We start from the raw sequence: 20,126 nt of genomic DNA, 5'->3' as shown, positions 1-20,126 counted from the left end.
ATTACATATTTTCAATATTAAAATATCAACCATATCTATTGTTGTTTTCCGATAATCATGGAAAATTGAATGAGTATAGATACTATATGATATAACTCGCCGAATGCCCGGTTTTGATACCAAATTAATCCACACCAAATTTGAGATTAACTGATGCCATAAAAATGTTTAAATGCGTTGCAGAATGAGCTCGAACACTTTTTTAGCCATTTTTGCTACATCAATGAGCATTGTTTGAGTCGGACAAGTTATCAATACTAGTACGCTAGACAGACCCTCGCACCGCGGGTGATCATCATGAGTAGTCAGTGTATGCATAATTAACTTTTTTGCTACCAAATCAATTTATTTACCAGGACATAATTACGTATTTGGTAAAACCTAATATTCAACAGTATAAACTATCAAAACTTTGGAACCACACGGTCTATAAAATATTTTGAAAAAGGTCACATGCAAAATATCATAAAATGTTACATCATCTGATGCCATGAAAATTACCACAAATGCATTGCAGAATGAGAATGAACACTTTTTTGGACATGTTCAAAAAGAAAGAGAGAATGTCAATCGATTTATCAATATTATTAAAGTTGACTGCATTATTATTGTTGCTAAAATATGAATAATCACTCGCAGTAGTACAATTGATCAATAACAACCACCCAAAGTCCGGAGATCTAAAATCAGTAAAAGTTTGGAGCTGTAATGTGTCTAGCACGACTGGCCATTTCTAACAATAAATTGTGATAAAAAGTTTTGGTGAAACGAAACTATGTTCAGGATATGTTGTTAACATATTTTTATTTGCTCAATGCATGCAGATAATGGTTTCTTTTCATTTAACTACAGATATGATAAGGTGATTTATCATCCACTCACTAATCAGAAATTATTTGTATGAAACTTGCTAAAGCTGCACCGCACAGCTCTTGCCAATTCATCAGAGTATGTGGCTCTTGGCCATATGCAAGCTCGTTGTAGGATACGTTTCGCTACAACGAGCCGAGCCATTTAGTAAGGCTCGTTGTAGCCAAACAGCTAAGCCAGTTTTGAAAATACAGTAGATGCTCTTACAATGTAAATAATTTGTTCCAGACAAAACACCAATAATATAATCTCAATATTAAAATGCTAGCCATCTGAATTAATGTTTTTCGATAATCATGGAACATTGAATGAGTATAGACACGATATAATATTGAGTTTTATTGATTGAGTTGTTCTTTTTGGAACTTCACATAGTATGTTTACTATTAATGATGACGATGGTTGAATGAGTCAAGATTTTTCCCCCTACCTGAGATGGTATCCCAACTGAGATATTAACAGCAAAAAGGATCAGCAATATTAATAAAGTTTTGATAACCAAATCGGCAGCATATATAGCATAAAGCTATATGTTTACCAACTGCAATGTTCTAAAATTACGCTTTTCTATCACACCCTTCAACAGTTATGAAACATTGATTCACAAAACTTTTAAAAACACTTTAAAAGTTTGATTGCATATTTTAAACGTCTGCATGAAAACACAGATTCTAAACTATTTACTAGTGCTGAGGCAACTGAATATCAGCAAACATGCATGGAGAGCTGATGATGTTTATGACTTGTTTTTTGTTATAATTGGCTTACTAATTATTAGCAGGTATGTTTTAAAATCCAAAACACACTGAAAAGAATTGACTTACGATAAAGACCAATTAGTCTAAAATAGCGTTATGTCATTAAAAGTAAAAATTACTAAAAATATTAAATTATAAGTGGCTTATAATAAAACATACATTATAAATGTTATGCATTATAATAACAATTTGTATGTATAAATAACTAGGCAAACGATTTTGCAAGACCGTAAAGGGGAATGCTATTTATGCAAGAAGAAGGGGTGTGAAGAGGAATGCTACTGATACAAGGAGGTGGAAAGATGAAATTAATGATGCAAGGAAGGTTGGAAGGGCCAAAAGAGTACATTCTTTGAAGATCTTGGAATGGATTAGGCAAATTATATACATTTTACGCTTTGTATGTGGTACAATCTCTATAATGTAAGCGTTCTCAAAATCGATCGTTCATGTCGCAGAGACGTCTTCTGTGAAGTTATATATTCTCTAGAAGCTCATGTTATTAGTAGTTACTAGAATGGTAACAATCGCTAAGAATCAGATAAAACTGATGAATTACCTCTACTACTTAACTAATAAACTGAGTCAACACTGAACACTTAGTTGAGTCAATGTATGATTTTAAGAGCAAAAAAGCTTCAAAGATACCAGCTACATGCAATTTTTGAAAAAAAGAGTCTAAATCAACACAAACTTGTTGAGCAATCTTTTCCTCCATAGAAACTTGGACAGGTGCACTTGTAGTCATTGACAGCATCCGTACATGAGCCTCTTTTGCAAGGTCGACGAGCGCACTCATCGATGTTTGTTTCGCATTTTGCACCTTGGAAACCTGGTGAGCAGTGACAAGTGTACTTGTTTATGCCATCCACACAGGTAGCACCTGCAAGACCACTCAAAGCGTCATAATGCATCTAGGACACATAAATAGCTCTAGGATTATAGAAAACAAAAACAAACTTGTTGTCTCAAAAGAAATTACCAGAAATACATTGGTTCAAAACATATGTTAATCAGCAGCTTTATAGCATATTAGAACATGGAAATTAAAAATTCTAATTATTTTTACCATGTTTTGTCAATCAACCGAACATTTGTACACATATATAATAAGGAGATTCATATACAGCCGTATGTACCATATAGTACATAATATAGTACCATAGAAGCTTAATGCGTTCTGGGAATGAACTCGGATGTCAATGTCTTCGTATCTCAAAACAATAATTCCAACATAAGATAACTAAATACAAATTTATCTGTTCAGATACTGTGGAAAACAACCTACAACCAGTCTATTATCATATACACGCGTTTTAATTCTTGTAATTCGCACACAAAATAACAAATACTTATTTACTGGTTATGGTTTGCAATAAAATGTAACATTGCTATGCACAGTACTGTATGGAGGTCTTACCTTCGATGCCACATAGTGGTTAACGAGGTTATGAGAGTGACTTGACAGCAATATACTAGACCTTTGTGATGTTTCAGAACATAACACAAACTTCGAATTTAACTTTAAAAATTTAGCTTATTATATACTCACTTAAACACTCAAAGCTATGTTTTAATCTTGTACTAAACTAAACTTTAATCTTGTACTAAACTTAACTTTAATCTTGTCATCATCTTAATTTTTATTATCTGTTTCCGGCTTGTTGCTTTTCGCCTCGCGTTCACTATACCTTTTAGCTAACCTTTTTTAAACTGATTCGATGAAAAAGACCGAGTGATGCTGTTCTTGAAAACGGTCTCTCAAATACTTGGCCATTTAATAACTATCAAGCAAGGTTCGTATTTCATAATTTTCTCATATCTCGAGGCAGAAACTTGTTGAGGTACGACTGTATTATGTTTATCATGAAAGAACACGCCAGCAGATAACTCAATCTGGATAACTCAATCAATACAACACTAACCATTTTGGCATGCATTGTGTTCACAGTCATCTATGTTTTCAGCACACTGCTCTCCACGGAATCCCGTAGCGCATAAGCACTTAAATCCATTGACTTGGTCTCTGCAAACACCTCTATTCCAGCAAATACCTGCTGTGCAGTCGTCTTGGTTGATCTGGAAAGTTCAGCATTACGCTTTTATTCAAAAAAGTGGTTTTGTATTATTTAATGCTTTATATGAGACGCCCATTTTTGAAATAAAGAATGCACCAAGACAACGATTCTTGATGAATGATTCTGGACATTATCATGCAGCTATGAAAAGTTACTTATATACGAAAATTAGTTTGTTTCTTAATTCTCCAAAACTGTAGATAATGTTGATGCTATAAACAATAACAGATAATTCTACTTTTGTAAATCCATTATCAGTTTTATGCACAGTCATGCTAGCATAAAATCAGCAATACTCACTGTACTTGTCAACCTCAACCTGGTTTTCAGTTTGACTAATTCAATGGCACCAATAGACCTGCGTCAAGACTCAGAAACACGTCAAAAATTTCTCTACTCTTATACTCACTTTTAACACACCATAAATGCTTAATAACATAGAGGTACAAAGACTTCTACCAACCGAACATCTCTGTCCTCCAAAGCCAGCCAGACAAGAGCACTCAAAGTTTCCGTTGGTGTCAATACATTGGCCACCGTTGTAACAAGGCTGCTGAGTGCATTCATTGATGTTCAAGTTGCAGAGCTTGCCTTGGAAGCCGTGAGGACAGACGCATTTGAAACTAAAAGAAAGTATCAGTGTTACTACCTATTTTAGTTAATCAACTGAGTGGGCACGGAGTGCACATCTGGCTGTTTTATCGGTAAAGAATATACAGTAAATGCTCCTACAACGTAAATAATCTGTTCCATTTCAGGAATATTAGCATTATAGGGACTTTACGCTATATGAACAGTAAAATGCACGTGAATTGCCTAATCCGTTGTAAGAGCGTTCACTCATTTGGCCCTTCAAATAGGAGAGCTAAACTTAACTTTTTAGTTCAGTGACTGTACAGTAACTATGGTGACTGTACAGTAACTATGGTGACTGTACAGTAACTATGGTGACTGTACAGTAACTATTGTGACTAACAGTAACTATGGTAACTATTGATTTGTATCGACAATTTTTCCTACCACTTTTACTTAATTTAGGGTCCATTATTACGGTAAGTTTACATTGAGTTAAGGAGGATCACGACAGAGAAGGAATCGCACATCTTCAATATTCATTTCAACCGATTATTTTCACTTGTTCCTTCCAAGTACAGCAAGAGAGAAAATGATATTTTTAAAGCTAACTATGAGATTCTCGATATTCAAATGGAATTTGAGAACTTGCACCGACTTGACGCTTTACATTATATGGAATTTCTTACATACTATGAAAAATTTGTGCATTGCAATTACAGTGCAAAAATTCAGCCTAACTGCATTGCATGAATTCTTTACGTTATCTGGAAATTATGCAATTTGAGGTTGCGTTATAAAAGCGTCTTCTGTATGAAAATATGCCATGTTTGAAACTTTTTACTGAGTTTTTCAAATGGGGACTGTGCTGTTATGATTTGAATTGACTGGCTCCACTTTAATTCTGTTTTTTAATGTCACTTCAGCAGTTTTAAGGGAGCACATCATTTCAAACATACTCTTGAACAGCCAAGCTACTGAACTAGTGTATGTATAACTTATTAGCATCGGTAATCATCAACAAAATGGTGCTTTTTATTACTTGCCATAAGAAGAAAATAGAAAAACAGAAACCCGGAATTCTTGAGTAAGTTGAACAAAAAGCGGTTTTAAAGTTAATAATCTAATGGTATTGCGTAGAAATCGGGATAGTGATATGAAGGTTGTTATAACACAAAGTTGATTAACTGAAGTATACAATGATGGAAATAGTATGCTGGTGTCACAAAGTAAACAACTGTTTGTCATATGTGTGGAAAGATAAATACAGATATTCTAATGATAAAGCAATGACGGAAAAAATGAGACTGCTATTTAGATGGTATACAAACTCACTCATTAACCTGGTCAACGCAGGTCGCCCCACTCCAGCAGGGTTTCGACGCACATTCGTCGATGTTGATCTCACACATGTCGCCTGTCCATCCTGGTGGGCAGTTGCAGATGAACCGGTTGTTACCATCAACGCAAGATCCGCCATTACGGCATGGATTGGAGCTACACTCATAAATAACTATAGAAGAACAAATTCATGGTTAGAGTTGTCTTCTCATTAAAAGTCTAGATAAGCAGGTTGAAGGAATGATTAGTCTCTCAAACACACCAACTTGTCAACGAGAGAAATATATTGGTTTGAGGCACATACCAAAACACTGGGAGAGTTGAGTGGCACCTGTCGCAAGTGTCGTTTTACCGACAGGGCACTTCAGACAGGCTTTCAATCCGGCACTTGGTTGGTAACTATTAAGGGGACACTCTGTACAGGGGGCCAATCCATCGTTTGAGTAAAACCCCGCAGGGCAGAGGGCTATAATGAAAAATATTTCACAAAATTTTCCACTTGTATAGACAGCAGCCGGGAAGATCAGAGGTTGAGCTGCCACACGGTGAAGCTAACACGTCTACCTAAATAGCATTTTGTGTTTCCTTTATTGGTATCATGTCTTTCCCTTTGTAGGACATTCATAATTCGTACTCCTTACGGTTGTATTGAACAAAATATCAAAAAGTATCTATCGTTGAACGCAGTGCATGATAACCTTTCGTTTAGTGCTAGTTTATCCATAACCTTGGAGTTGTCCTCTATATACTAATTCTATTGATTAACTTATACTTAACCTCTTATAACCAAAACAGCATCTTAGCAATTCAGGCTCTATAGAGCCTGTACATGGTCTCTACATGGCATATACATGGTCTCTTGCTCTATCAAAATTCCTATCCTTCGTTTTTTCGTGATGTCATTCTATCGTCGTCTGCCATCTTTATGGACAACTTTTATCGTTAAAAACACGAAACTTCTGCAATTAATTATTGCAAACAATGCTTTTGTTTGCAAATTTTTTATTTTAGTATCAAAACACCCAAAAATACTATTAACCAAAAGAATGATCGTTTTCTACAAAGATGGAGGCTTTTCGTTGACGAGCGCATGTGCAAACAGGGTGATGACGTAAAAAAACGATGGATAGTTGAAACAGAAGTGAATGCTCTCACCTTGGCATGAAGATATATCCCTAGCTCCTACATCACTAGTCGTCGTCTGCGATGGGCATAAAACGCAGTTCTTTGTTCCCAGTTTGTCAGCGTAATATCCTTTGATGCAGGCCTTGCAGTTGACAGGCTGCATGAGCCCGTTGTCCGAGTAATGACCAGGGGGACACAAATCTGCAGCAGCGGTAAAAGGTATTACTTCTTTGCATGCAGTATAAAATGTTTATAGTAAACATGGTTAATCTACTACATGTTTGTATCAAAGTTTTTACCAACTTGCAAGATAACTTAATTTGAGTTTCATAAAAAGTCTCACATTTTTGTCGATTCCTACAAAGAAATAACGATTTGTAAAAAAGATACATTAAAAGCAAATAAATGCAGCAGATATTTGATTGTTAAAGAGTTTATTGACTATTTTATTATTTATTTAGAGTTTATTATTTAGAAGATATGTTAAGCCCTTTACCGGGTGAAGCCATTCTAATGTCCCTATATTTTGCACTCTCCTTTGGGTGGGGAGACATTATGGCCTTCGGCCGCAGCATTTGTGCTAAATTGTTTTTCATATACCTTGATGTATCAGACCAATTTACACAAGGAACTACTTTGATTATAAAATATTAGCATGATAAAATTATTAATTATTTTGATGGGGAAGTTAGTTTAGTTGTAAAAGTGAAATCCGTAAAGTTTTTGAGTTAGAGAATGAGCATAATGTTTTGTTTTAAATTGTTTTCATATGCTATAACAATGGCTGCTATTACATCCTATGTTGTTCCTGAAAAGTATTCTCATCATTCATCAAAATGCTTTAAAGTTTTCATGTCAAATTGTAAACCACATTTTGGACGAATCTGAAGACAATGGATATGATTTAGACTTGAGTGACTTTGAATCACAGTCTAGTTCTGATGATAGTAATGATTAATCTCCTCAGGTACACCATCACTAAAACCATGGCAACACTACAGCGACAACAAAATAAATAATTGCTAATAATGTAACCAAGTTATTATAAATTAATAATAATTAGTTAATATTAATTGCATTTTGTGGACACTTCGACTGATTACTTTTTATCATGGGTTCATAAAGATCAAAGTCAAAGTGGCAGTCTACAAGAGAGTGGCAGTCTATTTTTCAATCCTTTGATGTTGGCACTCAATTAGAGGTTTTACGATAATTGGAATGCTTGTATAAGGTTCAAGTATTTATGTCTACATCCAGAATTCTTGAACAAATCCTAAAATGATCCAGTCTCAAATCTTAAAAATGGATTTTCTCGAAACTGCAAACGTGTGACATCACTGGTTTTTCCATTGTGGTCTTCATATATATATATATATATATATTATATATATATATATATTATACATTATATATATATGTATCAGGACAGATAGCGCAGCTGGTAAGGTATTGGGACCATGATCATTAGGTCCTCGGTTCAAACCCCAACAACATGTGTCGACTCGCGGGTTGAAGAAGACATGCACTTGGACCTTGACCTAAGGGTGAGAGAGCTTGCGGAAAATATCATCAACAAGATGTCAGCTGCTAATGATTATATAAGCAGGGTACCACCACTTTTCTGGAGGTCCTTGGACAAGACCCTTGCTTGTATAATGTCTACAACCTCTATGATGAGTGCAATAACCAAAGCCATGCCGGCTCGGACATCGCCCTATCAAACAAGGTCCGCGCTGCCTGTAGCTGAACCAGGACAAGGCAGTGAAAAATGGGCTACTGGTTCAAAACGGATGAAATGGACTCGGACTGATAACACGGACCTCATGCAGTGCTACTTTATGAGTGAACCTCAAAAGTGGGGCTATATGAGAAGGATGCGTCAACTGTGGATAAACATGCGCCCTGAATTGCCACTAACAGCTAAGCAACTTGTAGCTCAGAGGAGTAACATAATCAAGCGGCACCTCATATCGGAACTTGACGTAGATGAAATTAGGGAACAAATCACCCAAGTAACCTCAACCAACGAGGAGTGCATATCAACACACTCTGTCACACACACCCGAACATGTGTTGACTCGCGGGTTGAAGAAGACATGCACTTGGACCTTGACCTAAGGGTGAGAGAGCTTGTCGAAAATATCATCAACAAGATGTCAGCTGCTAATGATTATATAAGCAGGGTACCACTACGAAGAGTTAGCAAGACCATACCTAAGAAGCTGTTAGAAGACATTAACATGGCACTGGAGTCGATCTCAACTGGATCAATCAGTGAGACTAATGCCTTAATCTACAGTACAGCAACCGTCATCTTGGAGGAGATGGATATTAAGCCAATGCCAACAAGGCTTCAAGCCATTCCATCCTGGCAGCTAAGGCTACAAAATAAGATTAAGGACTTGCGCAAGAAAGTTAGTAGGCTCAGTGAGAGATCTAACCACAATAAAAGCTTTGATTGATGATTATTGATGAACAAACTGTTCATCAATAATCCATCTAGAGTGTATTCCCAGTTCAAAGGTGAACTGCAGAGGCCAATGTCTGAGCCTCCCGATCTAGCACTTCAAAGTTCTGGAAGGACATCTGGGAGAAAGAGACTACTCATAACACCACTGCAAATTGGCTGAAGAGGCTTAAAGAGAGCCATCAACACACTGTGGCCCAGCAAGAACTCACCATCAGCAAAGAGGACATCAAGTGCAGAGTGCAGCGTATGAAGAACTGGGCAGCACCTGGCCATGACATGATTCAAGCCTTTTGGTTAAAGAAATTGACATCACTTCACACTAGAATGGCTAAGCAGATGGAATGCCTAATAGAACAAGGTGACCATCCAGAATGGCTGACCAAAGGACGAACTGTACTTCTGATAAAAGATCATAAGCAGGGGCCGATTCCCAAAAACTATCGACCAATAATGTGCTTGCCCACCACTTGGAAACTGCTCTCAGGAATAGTTGCAGACAAACTGGAAGAGCACAGGAGTCACTATATGACCAGAGCTCAAAAAGGAATTGGGCACAACACCCGAGGAGCTAAACATCAGTTACTGGTGGATCGGACGGTCTGTCAAGACAGCAGGAGAATGCAAACCAATCTTGTCATGGCTTGGATTGACTACAAAAAGGCCTATGACTCAATTCCCCATAGTTGGATACTTGAGTGCCTCAGTATGTACAATGTTCACCCTGCTCTTGTGGCATTCATCAAGATGACAATGACCAAATGGAAAACGGAACTGGAGGCTAATGGCAAAAAGCTGGCGAGTGTACAAATTAAGCGAGGCATCTATCAAGGTGACTCCTTATCTCCGCTGCTCTTCTGCATATGCCTAAACCCTCTAAGCAATATGCTGGAGGAGACTCAATATGGGTACCAGTTTGAGAGTGGCACCAAGATAAACCACCTCTTCTACATGGATGTCATCAAGCTGTACGCTAACAAAGAAAGGGACATTGATTCGTTAATACATCTCACTCAGGTACACAGCAAGGACATCGGAATGACCTTCGGTATTGAGAAATGTGGAAGGCTAATTCTTAAGAAAGGCCATTCTATGCTCACAGATGGCCTAAGAATGCCAAATGGTACTATCAAAGATATAGAAGAAGGGTACAAGTACTTGGGGATTATGCAAAGCAACATCAACCACGAAGCCGAGGCAGTCACAAAGCCATTACCGAATACAAGAAACGCCTTCGGCAGGTCTTACGGAGCCCGCTCAATGCCAAGAACCAAGTGAAGGCAATAAATACCTACTCACTGCCAGTAATAAGATATCCAGCAGGCAAATAAAGTGGACTGAGGAAGCCATCAAAGAAACAGATATAGCAACTCGTAAACTGCTGACCATGCATGGAGCACTCCACCCAAAATCTGATACTACTAGATTGTATCTTGATGGGAAAGATGGCGGTAGGGGACTCAAAAGTGTACAGCAGACAGTGAAAGAGAAGCAAAGCATAAAAGCATATGCAGCCTCCATGGCCATCTCAGATAAGTTGCTAGCTGAATTTCAATCGGCTGCTCTTACAACGGACCTATGCCCTGATGATGAGGAAATTGACTGGCACACGAAACCTCTTCATGGTGCTTACTACCAACAAATATCTAAGGTTGGCGATCTTCACCAGACATATATGTGGCTGAACAAAGGAAACCTAACGGCCATCACAGAGTCGCTAATCATGGCAGCCCAGGAGCAAGTGCTCCCAACAAGGCAACTCCAAACGAAAATCTATCACACTAGAGACGATCCTAGATGCAGACTGTGCAAACATGCACCTGAGACCATCCAACACATCATCAGTGGATGCAAGCAGCTAGCAGGGAACGCATACACTGAGCGGCATAATCATGTCGCAGGTGTTGTGTATAGAAGTCTATGTGATGAGTATGGCCTTAATAAACCGCAACACTGGTGGGAAGCTCCTGGTAAGGTCAATGAAAATGACCGCGCTAAGATCCTCTGGGACTTCTACATCCAAACTGACAAGCATGTTCTAGCAAACCAACTAGATATAGTGGTGGTAGACAAGGAGAACAAGAGGGCTACTATAATAGATATAGCAGTACCCAATGACTACAATATAGCCAGCAAAGAAAAAGAAAAGGTAGAGAAATATCTCCCTCTTGGAGAAGAAATTGAAAAATGCTGGAATGTAAGAACAACTGTAATCCCAGTAGTCATTGGGGCACTGGGCGCAATAACACCGGCGCATAAAATGTGGCTTGCCCAAATACCAACAACAATCAACTCATGTGAGTTGCAGAAAAGTGCGCTATTGGGAACAGCTAAGATCTTGAGGCGAGTGCTCAAACTCCCAGGTCTCTGGTAGGAGACCCGAGTTAGATCAGAATCTACCACCCATACGGGGTATCCGGGGTGAGGAAACAATTATATATATATATATATATCTATATATATATATTAGTACCCTGGTAGTCTAGTGTGCTGTGAGAGATCATCATGTGTAATAGCTATGTGCACAATTATTCCACTATATAATAAGATGGTTGTTATTATTAATACTAGTTCCCTGGTAGTCTAGTGTGCTGTGAGAGATCATCATGTGTAATAAGTATGTACACAATTATTTCACAATGTAACAAGATGGTTGTTATTATTAATACTAGTACCCTGGTAGTCTAGTGTGCTGTGAGAGATCATCATGTGTAATAAATATGTACACAATTATACCACTATGTAACAATATGGTTGTTATTATTAATACTAGTACTCTGGTAGTCTAGTGTGCTGTGAGAGATCATCATGTGTAATAACTATGTGCACAATTATTCCACTATATAATAAGGTGGTTGTTATTATTAATACTAGTTCCCTAGTAGTCTAGTGTGCTGTGAGAGATCATCATGTGTAATAGCTATGTGCACAATTATTCCACTATGTAACAAGATGGTTGTTATTATTAATACTAGTACCCTGATAGTCTAGTGTGCTGTGAGAGATCATCATGTGTAATAACTATGTACACAATTATTCCACTATGTAACAATATGGTTGTTATTATTAATACTAGTACTCTGGTAGTCTAGTGTGCTGTGAGAGATCATCATGTGTAATAGCTATGTGCACAGTTATTCTAAAAGGCTGCGGATTAGTGCAGTTGCTAGAGTGTCGGTCAACCCAACTGAATTGCTAGCAGTTAAAAAAGCGATCGTTTATCCTAAAGCCTGGTTCCCATATACGTCGCAAATCTCTGGCTACAGCAATGCAGGCTATTTGCAGTGAAATAGGAACCTACGTGCCGGCTACTGCCGGTAATTGCCGGCGGCATTGCAGTAGTTTAGCGCTGTTCAAATTTCGCAAAAGGCCGCAGGAATAATCTTCCGAAATGCACTGTACAGGTGAAGATCACCATTATAGAAACGGCATGGGGAGCGAACATTTTATTTGATTACGCGATTATGTTTAGTGATGCAGCTTTTATGTGAACTTATGCAAACGTAAACGTCATGTAAACGTCGCAAACGTTTTGCTGCGCAAGTTACCGCCGGAGTCTCGCAATCGATATGGGAACCAGGATTTACATCTAACCCTGGCTTCGGATAGACAGACAGACAAGCTCTTGCCATGGTAAAAATTTATACAATGAACAGTGAGTTATTTAATTCATCTTCACCGACATAGTACATTTTGCTTTTAATCTAGGTAAGCATCTGTCACGGCCAACAATGCCAAGGAGATCGATTTGAGACTCTTACAAGACACAAAAGCATACTTAAATGGTTCTCTTGCTGGATATCTTTATGGGGCAGGGCAGAAGAAAAGTAAGGCCGATATACCTGAGAATAGGTGATAGCTCGATGGCTGCCTCATATGAAATCTGTGGCTCAATTACGTTATCTTAAATTCGTCATCAACTGCGTTTGAAGTTGTCTGCTCTTTGTGTCACCATTTCAAGAGTTGAACCCAATTTACTGTTTATGAGTCAAATGCTCTATACCTCAGCAACTGTTTAATCCAGCAACCATTACATTGTATTTTCACTAAAATATACTAAATGAAAAAATAGTCTCTCACCAACACACAGGCTAGAGTTGCCTGCTCCCACAGCAGCGGTAGTTGTGCCAACGGCGCATGGCGTACATTTGCCAATGGTGCCATCTTTGAGGCTGTATGTTCCAATGGGGCAACTTACACACTTCCTTGTCACTCCTGACCAGAACAATCCTGGAGGGCATTTATCTGTAACAAACTAAATGTTTAAACGTCCATTCATTGTTGGAATATCCTATGTAGAGGTACGCAGGTACGCATATGTAGAGGTACGCATAAGTAGAGATTTACCTGTTTGTCCACAACAGACCTTTGTAAACAGTTGTACTGACGCAAGTCATTTTTAGCATTTAATGTCAAAAATTTTGTACGTAAAATCATAAATTAGAACGTAAAGCTGCATTATAAAGATTTGCCGAATTTTTTCTGAATAAGAATTGTAGCGAGTTTTTATGAGATAACGAGGTTCTATTAGCAATTAACCAGAGCTGGTCAGCTTATATTTTGTAGCAAGCAATAGGTGGCGGAGTTTGTGACGAATTAGGGACCCGTACACCAAACTGCAAGACTGCCTGATAATCATTTATTAAGCCAACTGATAACAGATGATAACTGATATCCTGATAGCAAAGGTTGTATTTCTATCCTGGATTAGTCAAGTCCAAAGATGTTAGGGCAAAACGGACTCTCAAATATCTTCAAACTGTTCGTTCACCTTTGGCCTTCGTTTTGCTTTGTGAAGTGATCAAACGAAGAGAAATGTAGACTTAACAGCCATGGTGGATATCACAGGGTGAAAGAGTGTTTATGGCAAAAGGTTTGACCACTTTTCACTATGTCGACACAAATTTATTTACAAGCAGATGAGAACCTTAAACCTGCCTCAAGCCTTGGAATTATCTTCCCTTTATGAAAAAGTTTGTTATAGATGGGTATGCTGTTGAGTTATAAAATATATTACTTTCATGACACTTATTGGTCAATCGCTGACAGCATTAATGAAAACTTGCAGCAAGTCCATTCATCCCTATAAACTTCACAACGATACAAAGCTGTGGCAAAACATTATTGGAAGTTGATAGAAGCAGTTGCGACCGCTGGCAAAAGGCAGTCAAGAACAGTGCAGTAGAAAAGTCAGCAACAAAAAACAATGTCAAAAGGCCTGACTTCCTCAGAGAATAAACATGGTAAATAACCATCATACCAGTTTCCAAGAGGCCTCGGCCTACGCTAACTCACTTTAAGAATTGACTCTGAACGTGATTTAACATTGTATTCATTTATTAAAATGCAGAGAAAGGACCAATGTATAAAGGTTCATCTTTCATATTCAATACTTACAACAGTACTTCATGTTTAGATTTGTCCTCTCCTCAGTGCCGGCAGGACATAACTCCGGTGTGATTGAGTGATTCAGGAGTTGTTTGATGAACTCATCTAGCTGATCCTGATGTTTAAAATAAAAACATTAAATTATCCTTTGCTGAAGAAGCCATTCTAAACCCTTCATGTGAAGCTCAACCACATGAATATTGCAGAACTTTTGTTGAAATACAATGATGTGTGACTGACAATATTATTGCTTTCATAGCCATTGATAAATGTCACTGCTTTTCAGAGTTGTTTTCTCGTATTATTTTGGTCACGTCTAATGTCAAAATTACGATAGCTGCACCTCTTTTTCTCTCTCCGCTAACTTCTCGTGAAGTGTTCATTTATTCTTTATTTATTCATTTATTATTTACTTGTTTAATTCTTGCAAAATAATTAATAGTAAATAAGACAGTTACATGTAGATTCAGTATAACTATCAAATGGCACATTTCTTCAATAATTAATTTGCTACACATATACTTCCAACAGGATACTGTTCCTAATGACCAAATTTGCAACACCTTTCCATATTAGTGTATGTATAAAAAAGGTCAACAAAACAAGAATTGTAACTTGAGTTATATTTTTTCAAGAGTTTAAAAGAACAATCTATTTAAAATCTAAAACATGTTTTACTCAAAATCAACATTTTGAAAAGACATCATGGCGGGTTTTATTGTTTATCTTAAGATCATTACTAAAGTGCAAGTCTAATTATAGTGCATCATCAAGGACATCATTTTTATCTGTAAAAAGGCCAAAAAATGACTTTTTAAACATTTTTGCATTAGTTTACTACTATGAAAAATGTATTAAAAGCTTTTAATAGGAAAAATACACTAAAATATTCTTTAAATAAAGGAAGCCAGCCTGAGGAATGTATTACTATGTTTATAGTTCCAGCGTCATTGCTTGATAATTTTGCGTAAAATAAAAAACTGGCAATAATTTGTGTTTATGGAAATAAAAGATGAAAAATAAAATAATACAACAGAAAAAACGAACACATTTACACACAACAGTAGAATGCTGAAGACAACAGTTTCTGAGTTTTTTTCAGTGCTTGAAGCAAAAGATTGAAGTTCTTTGTATTAGATCTTAGACATTGGAAAACCGAGGTTGGACTGTCCATTACTTCAATAAAGTAAAGCAGCTGAAGTTAATGCAATTGCAAACAAATCTATTGTTGCAGTGACAACAAAAGATTAAAGGTTGACTTGCAACAAAATTCACATTACAGTTATTTGGTATCAAAAGATTCACCGTGTCTTACTCTGTTGTGTTGTAGGTGCAAAATATGTGGAAATGTGATTACAAACTCTTGAAAGCTCAAAAACGAAGAGTTAATCGCGGCCATCACAAAAACGTTGTAGGTTGGAATCCTAGCAAAACTCGTAGCACTAGTTTATTACAAACACTTTGGGTTTCAACGAACAACCCGTATCAAATATAGATGCTCATTACTTGACCGTTTCATTTCGGTTTGGTCGAATCATCTAGTCGTAATCTGATCATGTGATCAGTACTTCCAGCCGTCACGAAAACGCCGTAGATTGGAATCCCTTCCCAAAACGGCTTAATTGGGATGCAAACGAACACGGTGGCTTCTGTTTACACTTTCAATCTCAATCGTCAGAATATTTTCACAAATGCACTTCACACATTCAATAAAACCATGTCTATTGTCCTTACATGTCTATTTCATCATCATGGTAATGCTGTCACTTTGAGCACAGATATATCCAAACCTACCGTAACAACTCGTTCAATGTTTTGCAAACACATCTATTGTTGCAGCGCCAACAACAGATTAATGGTGCTGCATGCAGATTAGAAAATGCAAATTGCTTTAGAGTTGCCCCGATTCTAATATCGGAATCGGTATCGGTGCCGATATGGGTGTTAACTATCTGAATCGGAATCGGGCGATCTTTTCTTAAAAAATCGGAAGCTTCAGATACTTTTTACAGATCGACTATTTAGCAGAAAACCGTGTACATGTATTAGCCTGCTACAATAATAAAAAATCATCAGCTGCAAATTCCTTACTTTTACCTAATTAATTCCGGACCTGTCACACAATCTATTTCATGTCTCTAGCCTAATAAACATCCACACAGCTGAGTAATCTTTTGGCTTTAGTCAGGACGTAATCACAAAGTGCTGTATTTCCCAATTACAGCGATATGATTTATTGCAGCCAAGCACGAACAAGAGAACAATGAGAGAAACAAGAATGCGGTGTAATGTTTCTATTTACTAGCATTACGAAAGTAACTTGAGCAGTCGATGCATAAAGTTATCTATCTCTCTCATAATCCTGACGATATGATGTATCGTTTGCATTGCATAAAATAACCTCAGCGGCTGATCGGTATTTAGCCTGTCCTCTATCATCTGTGACAAGTAAGTCCTTCTTCAGTATGACCGGCTAAATCAATAGTGATAGAAGATAAAGATGTCTCACTTAGATAATTGAATCACAAACGAAAACGAACAACGAAACATTTATTTGCTCTAAATATGTACAGACGCAGCAGTTCGTTCAGCAGTAGAAGAGAGACTTAATTATTGCAGATAAAGCTGTACCACTAACAGTAATTACCATTATTAATAACAGATTTCAAGAAACATGGGCTGTTCTGTTACTAGATGCACGGTATGGCAGTACCCTAGGACACTTATGTATTCGCGGCATCTAACTTTCGCGTTTTCGCGGTGTCATCCTCTCGCGAAAGTTTCATGTGCGAAACTAAACTATCATAACAAATGAGCGAAAAAGCGAAACTAAATAGCTTTGTTCATTGATACTGTATAATTGAATTTTATAACGACATTTATTTTAACGTTTTTAACGACCACTATAGCATCGTTAAAATATAAACCGACAAAATAATTTGACTCAAAATTTATTACGTTATTATTTTGCAATTATTTAGGATTATTTTCCCATTGGGAATGATTTATAATGATAGGAATTTGATGTCAATGCACATGCATTAGTTAGCGTTATCGTTTGCTGGGGACATCAATCAATGCAGTGAGCACCGTGTGTTGAAAGAAAATAAGACACATGCACTGACACTCGCAGTACTACACAAGCAGCATGGCTCTGGAAAGGTTTGGATTCACCACTGACACCTCTTCAATAACTTGTAATTTTTTGAGATTTGTTTTGTTTTAATAAGTGATGTGACTGACGAAACGTTTTTAAATTAAAATAGGCAAAACATGACCGCAGTTAATACGCTCAGAAAAAAACATCTTTTTCTTTTGAGCATTTTAAGAAAGATCAATTTTGCGGATTTTATTTTAAGTTCATTCGGAGGCTTTTACGCTTTCGATGGGACACGGCCAAGCGGGTGATTGATAAAACTTAATCTTTTGCAAACCTTTATAAAAGTCGTTAACAAAAATATTTTGCCTCTGATGATGATAATAATGATGCCTAAGAACTACTAGAAGTTGATGTTTGTCTCTATGGCTTGGAATGAAGTGACATTCTACAGCGATAAAAACCGCGTCCACGGCCGTTGGGCAAATAACTTTTCGAATAAAGGATGTTGAGGTCGAGTTATCTGAAGGAATTTATCATTGCGTTGGAACTGACCAAACAAATCCGTTTGAGTCGACCTTGCGTTTGAGATGAAATGTTACATTTTATCTGAGGGCGAGTTTTTCGAGTTGGACTGTACTTACCGTAAAAGATTCCCAAAAAGTTGGGGCGGCTCAGCTGACCAGCTGCCCCAGCGAAAACTGGCCTGTTGATAGTCCAATAAACAAATGGCAGCAAGCGATCAAATTGCATTATCGACCTTGCCCACACCATTCTACCTGCGGTTCACAATTACAAACTAGTCGCAAATTGAAATTTTTTTATCGGTGAACCGCACCTGAGGAATATAATTATGTTTGTTCCACTGCATTTATTTTCACATCACTATATTTTCGCACTCATCAGAGCTGCGAAATTAAGTTGCTTCGAAATTTTACTCTGTGAGCTACTCACGAAACTAAATACTAGCGAAATATAAGTGTCCTAGGGTATGTGAATGTATATACAGTGCACCCTCGAGATACGATTACCCTGATATACGATTTTTTCACCTTACGAAGTCAAACATTGTGATATCTTCACCTCGCTATACGAATTTTATTTCACCATACGAATTTGAGAAAAGTTTCGCCCGAGTTAAAATTTGGTCGTCGGTGTGCTCATAACACACGTCGAAATAAAAAAGACACCGAAATATAGTTTGCCAAAAACATTCTTAGAAGGTTTAGAAGAGACACGATGATCGACTTCTCTCATGTCCGCGTGGAAAATTTCGTGTAAAATACACAAGCGAGAGCAAATATTCATTCGTAGCAGTATTATAGCTTTTCCTATAAACTTTTAAGTCAGCATACGTATATAACTACAACTATCTACATTTAATTCGTTATCTATGGAATCTGAGACCGATACAAACGTTACAAAACAAAGGAAAAATGATTTCTATGTCAACAAAGTTGGATGTCGTAAGTAAGAAAAAGGGACTAGTATTATTAACATTGTCAAGGAATATGATCGCAACCAATCAGCATTTGCAATTATTATTACAATAAGAACTCCATTAAAGCAAGCACAAGAAAGAGCTTTCGACTGAAGATTTGAATGAGCTATGTCATGCACGCGATCAGCATTCAAAAGGAGCAACCATTTAGTGAAGACAAGGATGTAGAAGATACTGAAAATCCCACATTCGCAGAAATAAATCAAGTGTTTAATTTACTGATGTGGATTGTACATTAAAACAATGCATGTATAATATATATTATTTATCTCTTGTGTGGCATGTTTTTCATATTTTATTCATTTTATTTGTTTCTTTTGATTTTATGTTATATTTTCTTGTTTAACCATGTCTTTGCATATGGGCTTGTTATCTTCTACGTGAATACAATTCATCGTATGTATGTATGTAACACATATAACTAGCTACTCAAGATAGTTGACGCATCCACATTACTTTCTGAAACTTGCTAAAGCCCTGTTCCCTCATAGGGTATAAATACGTACAAACTTTGTATGTATGGTTACATTGATTCTTGTGCACATTTCATACGAGACAAACTACTGTACCACATTCTCTGGATCCTTTTACAAGCGCTAGCTAGCAATTTTCTGCATTGCACCATCAATTTTTGCGTAGAAAAAGTAAAAAACTTGGACAGGAATGGACTTCTTTTAGCCTGCTAAAAAATTCCAATTTATTACGTTTTAAATTTATTTTCAAGTGTACAGCACCACAATTAGCATTGATACGTTTTTGCCTGCTCTGCTTTACCTGCTACATGTACCAGCTAAAGCCACGTTACTCCAAAGGTATGTACGTCCAGTATAGAAAATACAATTTTATTTTTCTTTTCGGTAAATGGTCAAGTGTGCGAGAGGCCGCTTTCTATAACTGCATCGCTCGGCCTTATTGATTTAGGTTGAAA

The 20,126-nt window shown here is 37.1% G+C and overlaps 1 protein-coding gene across 2 annotated transcripts in view; it reads right to left on the bottom strand.

Moving 5' to 3' along the window:
- Positions 1-20,126, bottom strand: part of LOC137401395 (sushi, von Willebrand factor type A, EGF and pentraxin domain-containing protein 1-like) — an 85,368-nt gene that overhangs the window by 6,655 nt on the left and 58,587 nt on the right. For both annotated transcript variants that reach the window (XM_068087723.1, XM_068087722.1), the window contains 8 exons: positions 14,610-14,715; positions 13,293-13,457; positions 6,776-6,946; positions 5,925-6,086; positions 5,615-5,792; positions 4,170-4,329; positions 3,554-3,707; positions 2,323-2,511 (listed from right to left, as the gene is read on the bottom strand). In XM_068087723.1, the coding sequence (XP_067943824.1) occupies positions 2,323-2,511; positions 3,554-3,707; positions 4,170-4,329; positions 5,615-5,792; positions 5,925-6,086; positions 6,776-6,946; positions 13,293-13,457; positions 14,610-14,715 (1,285 nt within the window). The remainder of the gene's footprint in view (positions 1-2,322; positions 2,512-3,553; positions 3,708-4,169; positions 4,330-5,614; positions 5,793-5,924; positions 6,087-6,775; positions 6,947-13,292; positions 13,458-14,609; positions 14,716-20,126) is intronic.

Source organism: Watersipora subatra, chromosome 8 (genome assembly GCF_963576615.1).
Source record: "Watersipora subatra chromosome 8, tzWatSuba1.1, whole genome shotgun sequence".
NCBI classification, from domain to species: Eukaryota; Metazoa; Bryozoa; class Gymnolaemata; order Cheilostomatida; family Watersiporidae; genus Watersipora; species Watersipora subatra.
The sequence above is the reverse complement of the archived record's forward strand: the minus strand, read 5'-3'. Positions and strand labels throughout refer to the sequence as shown.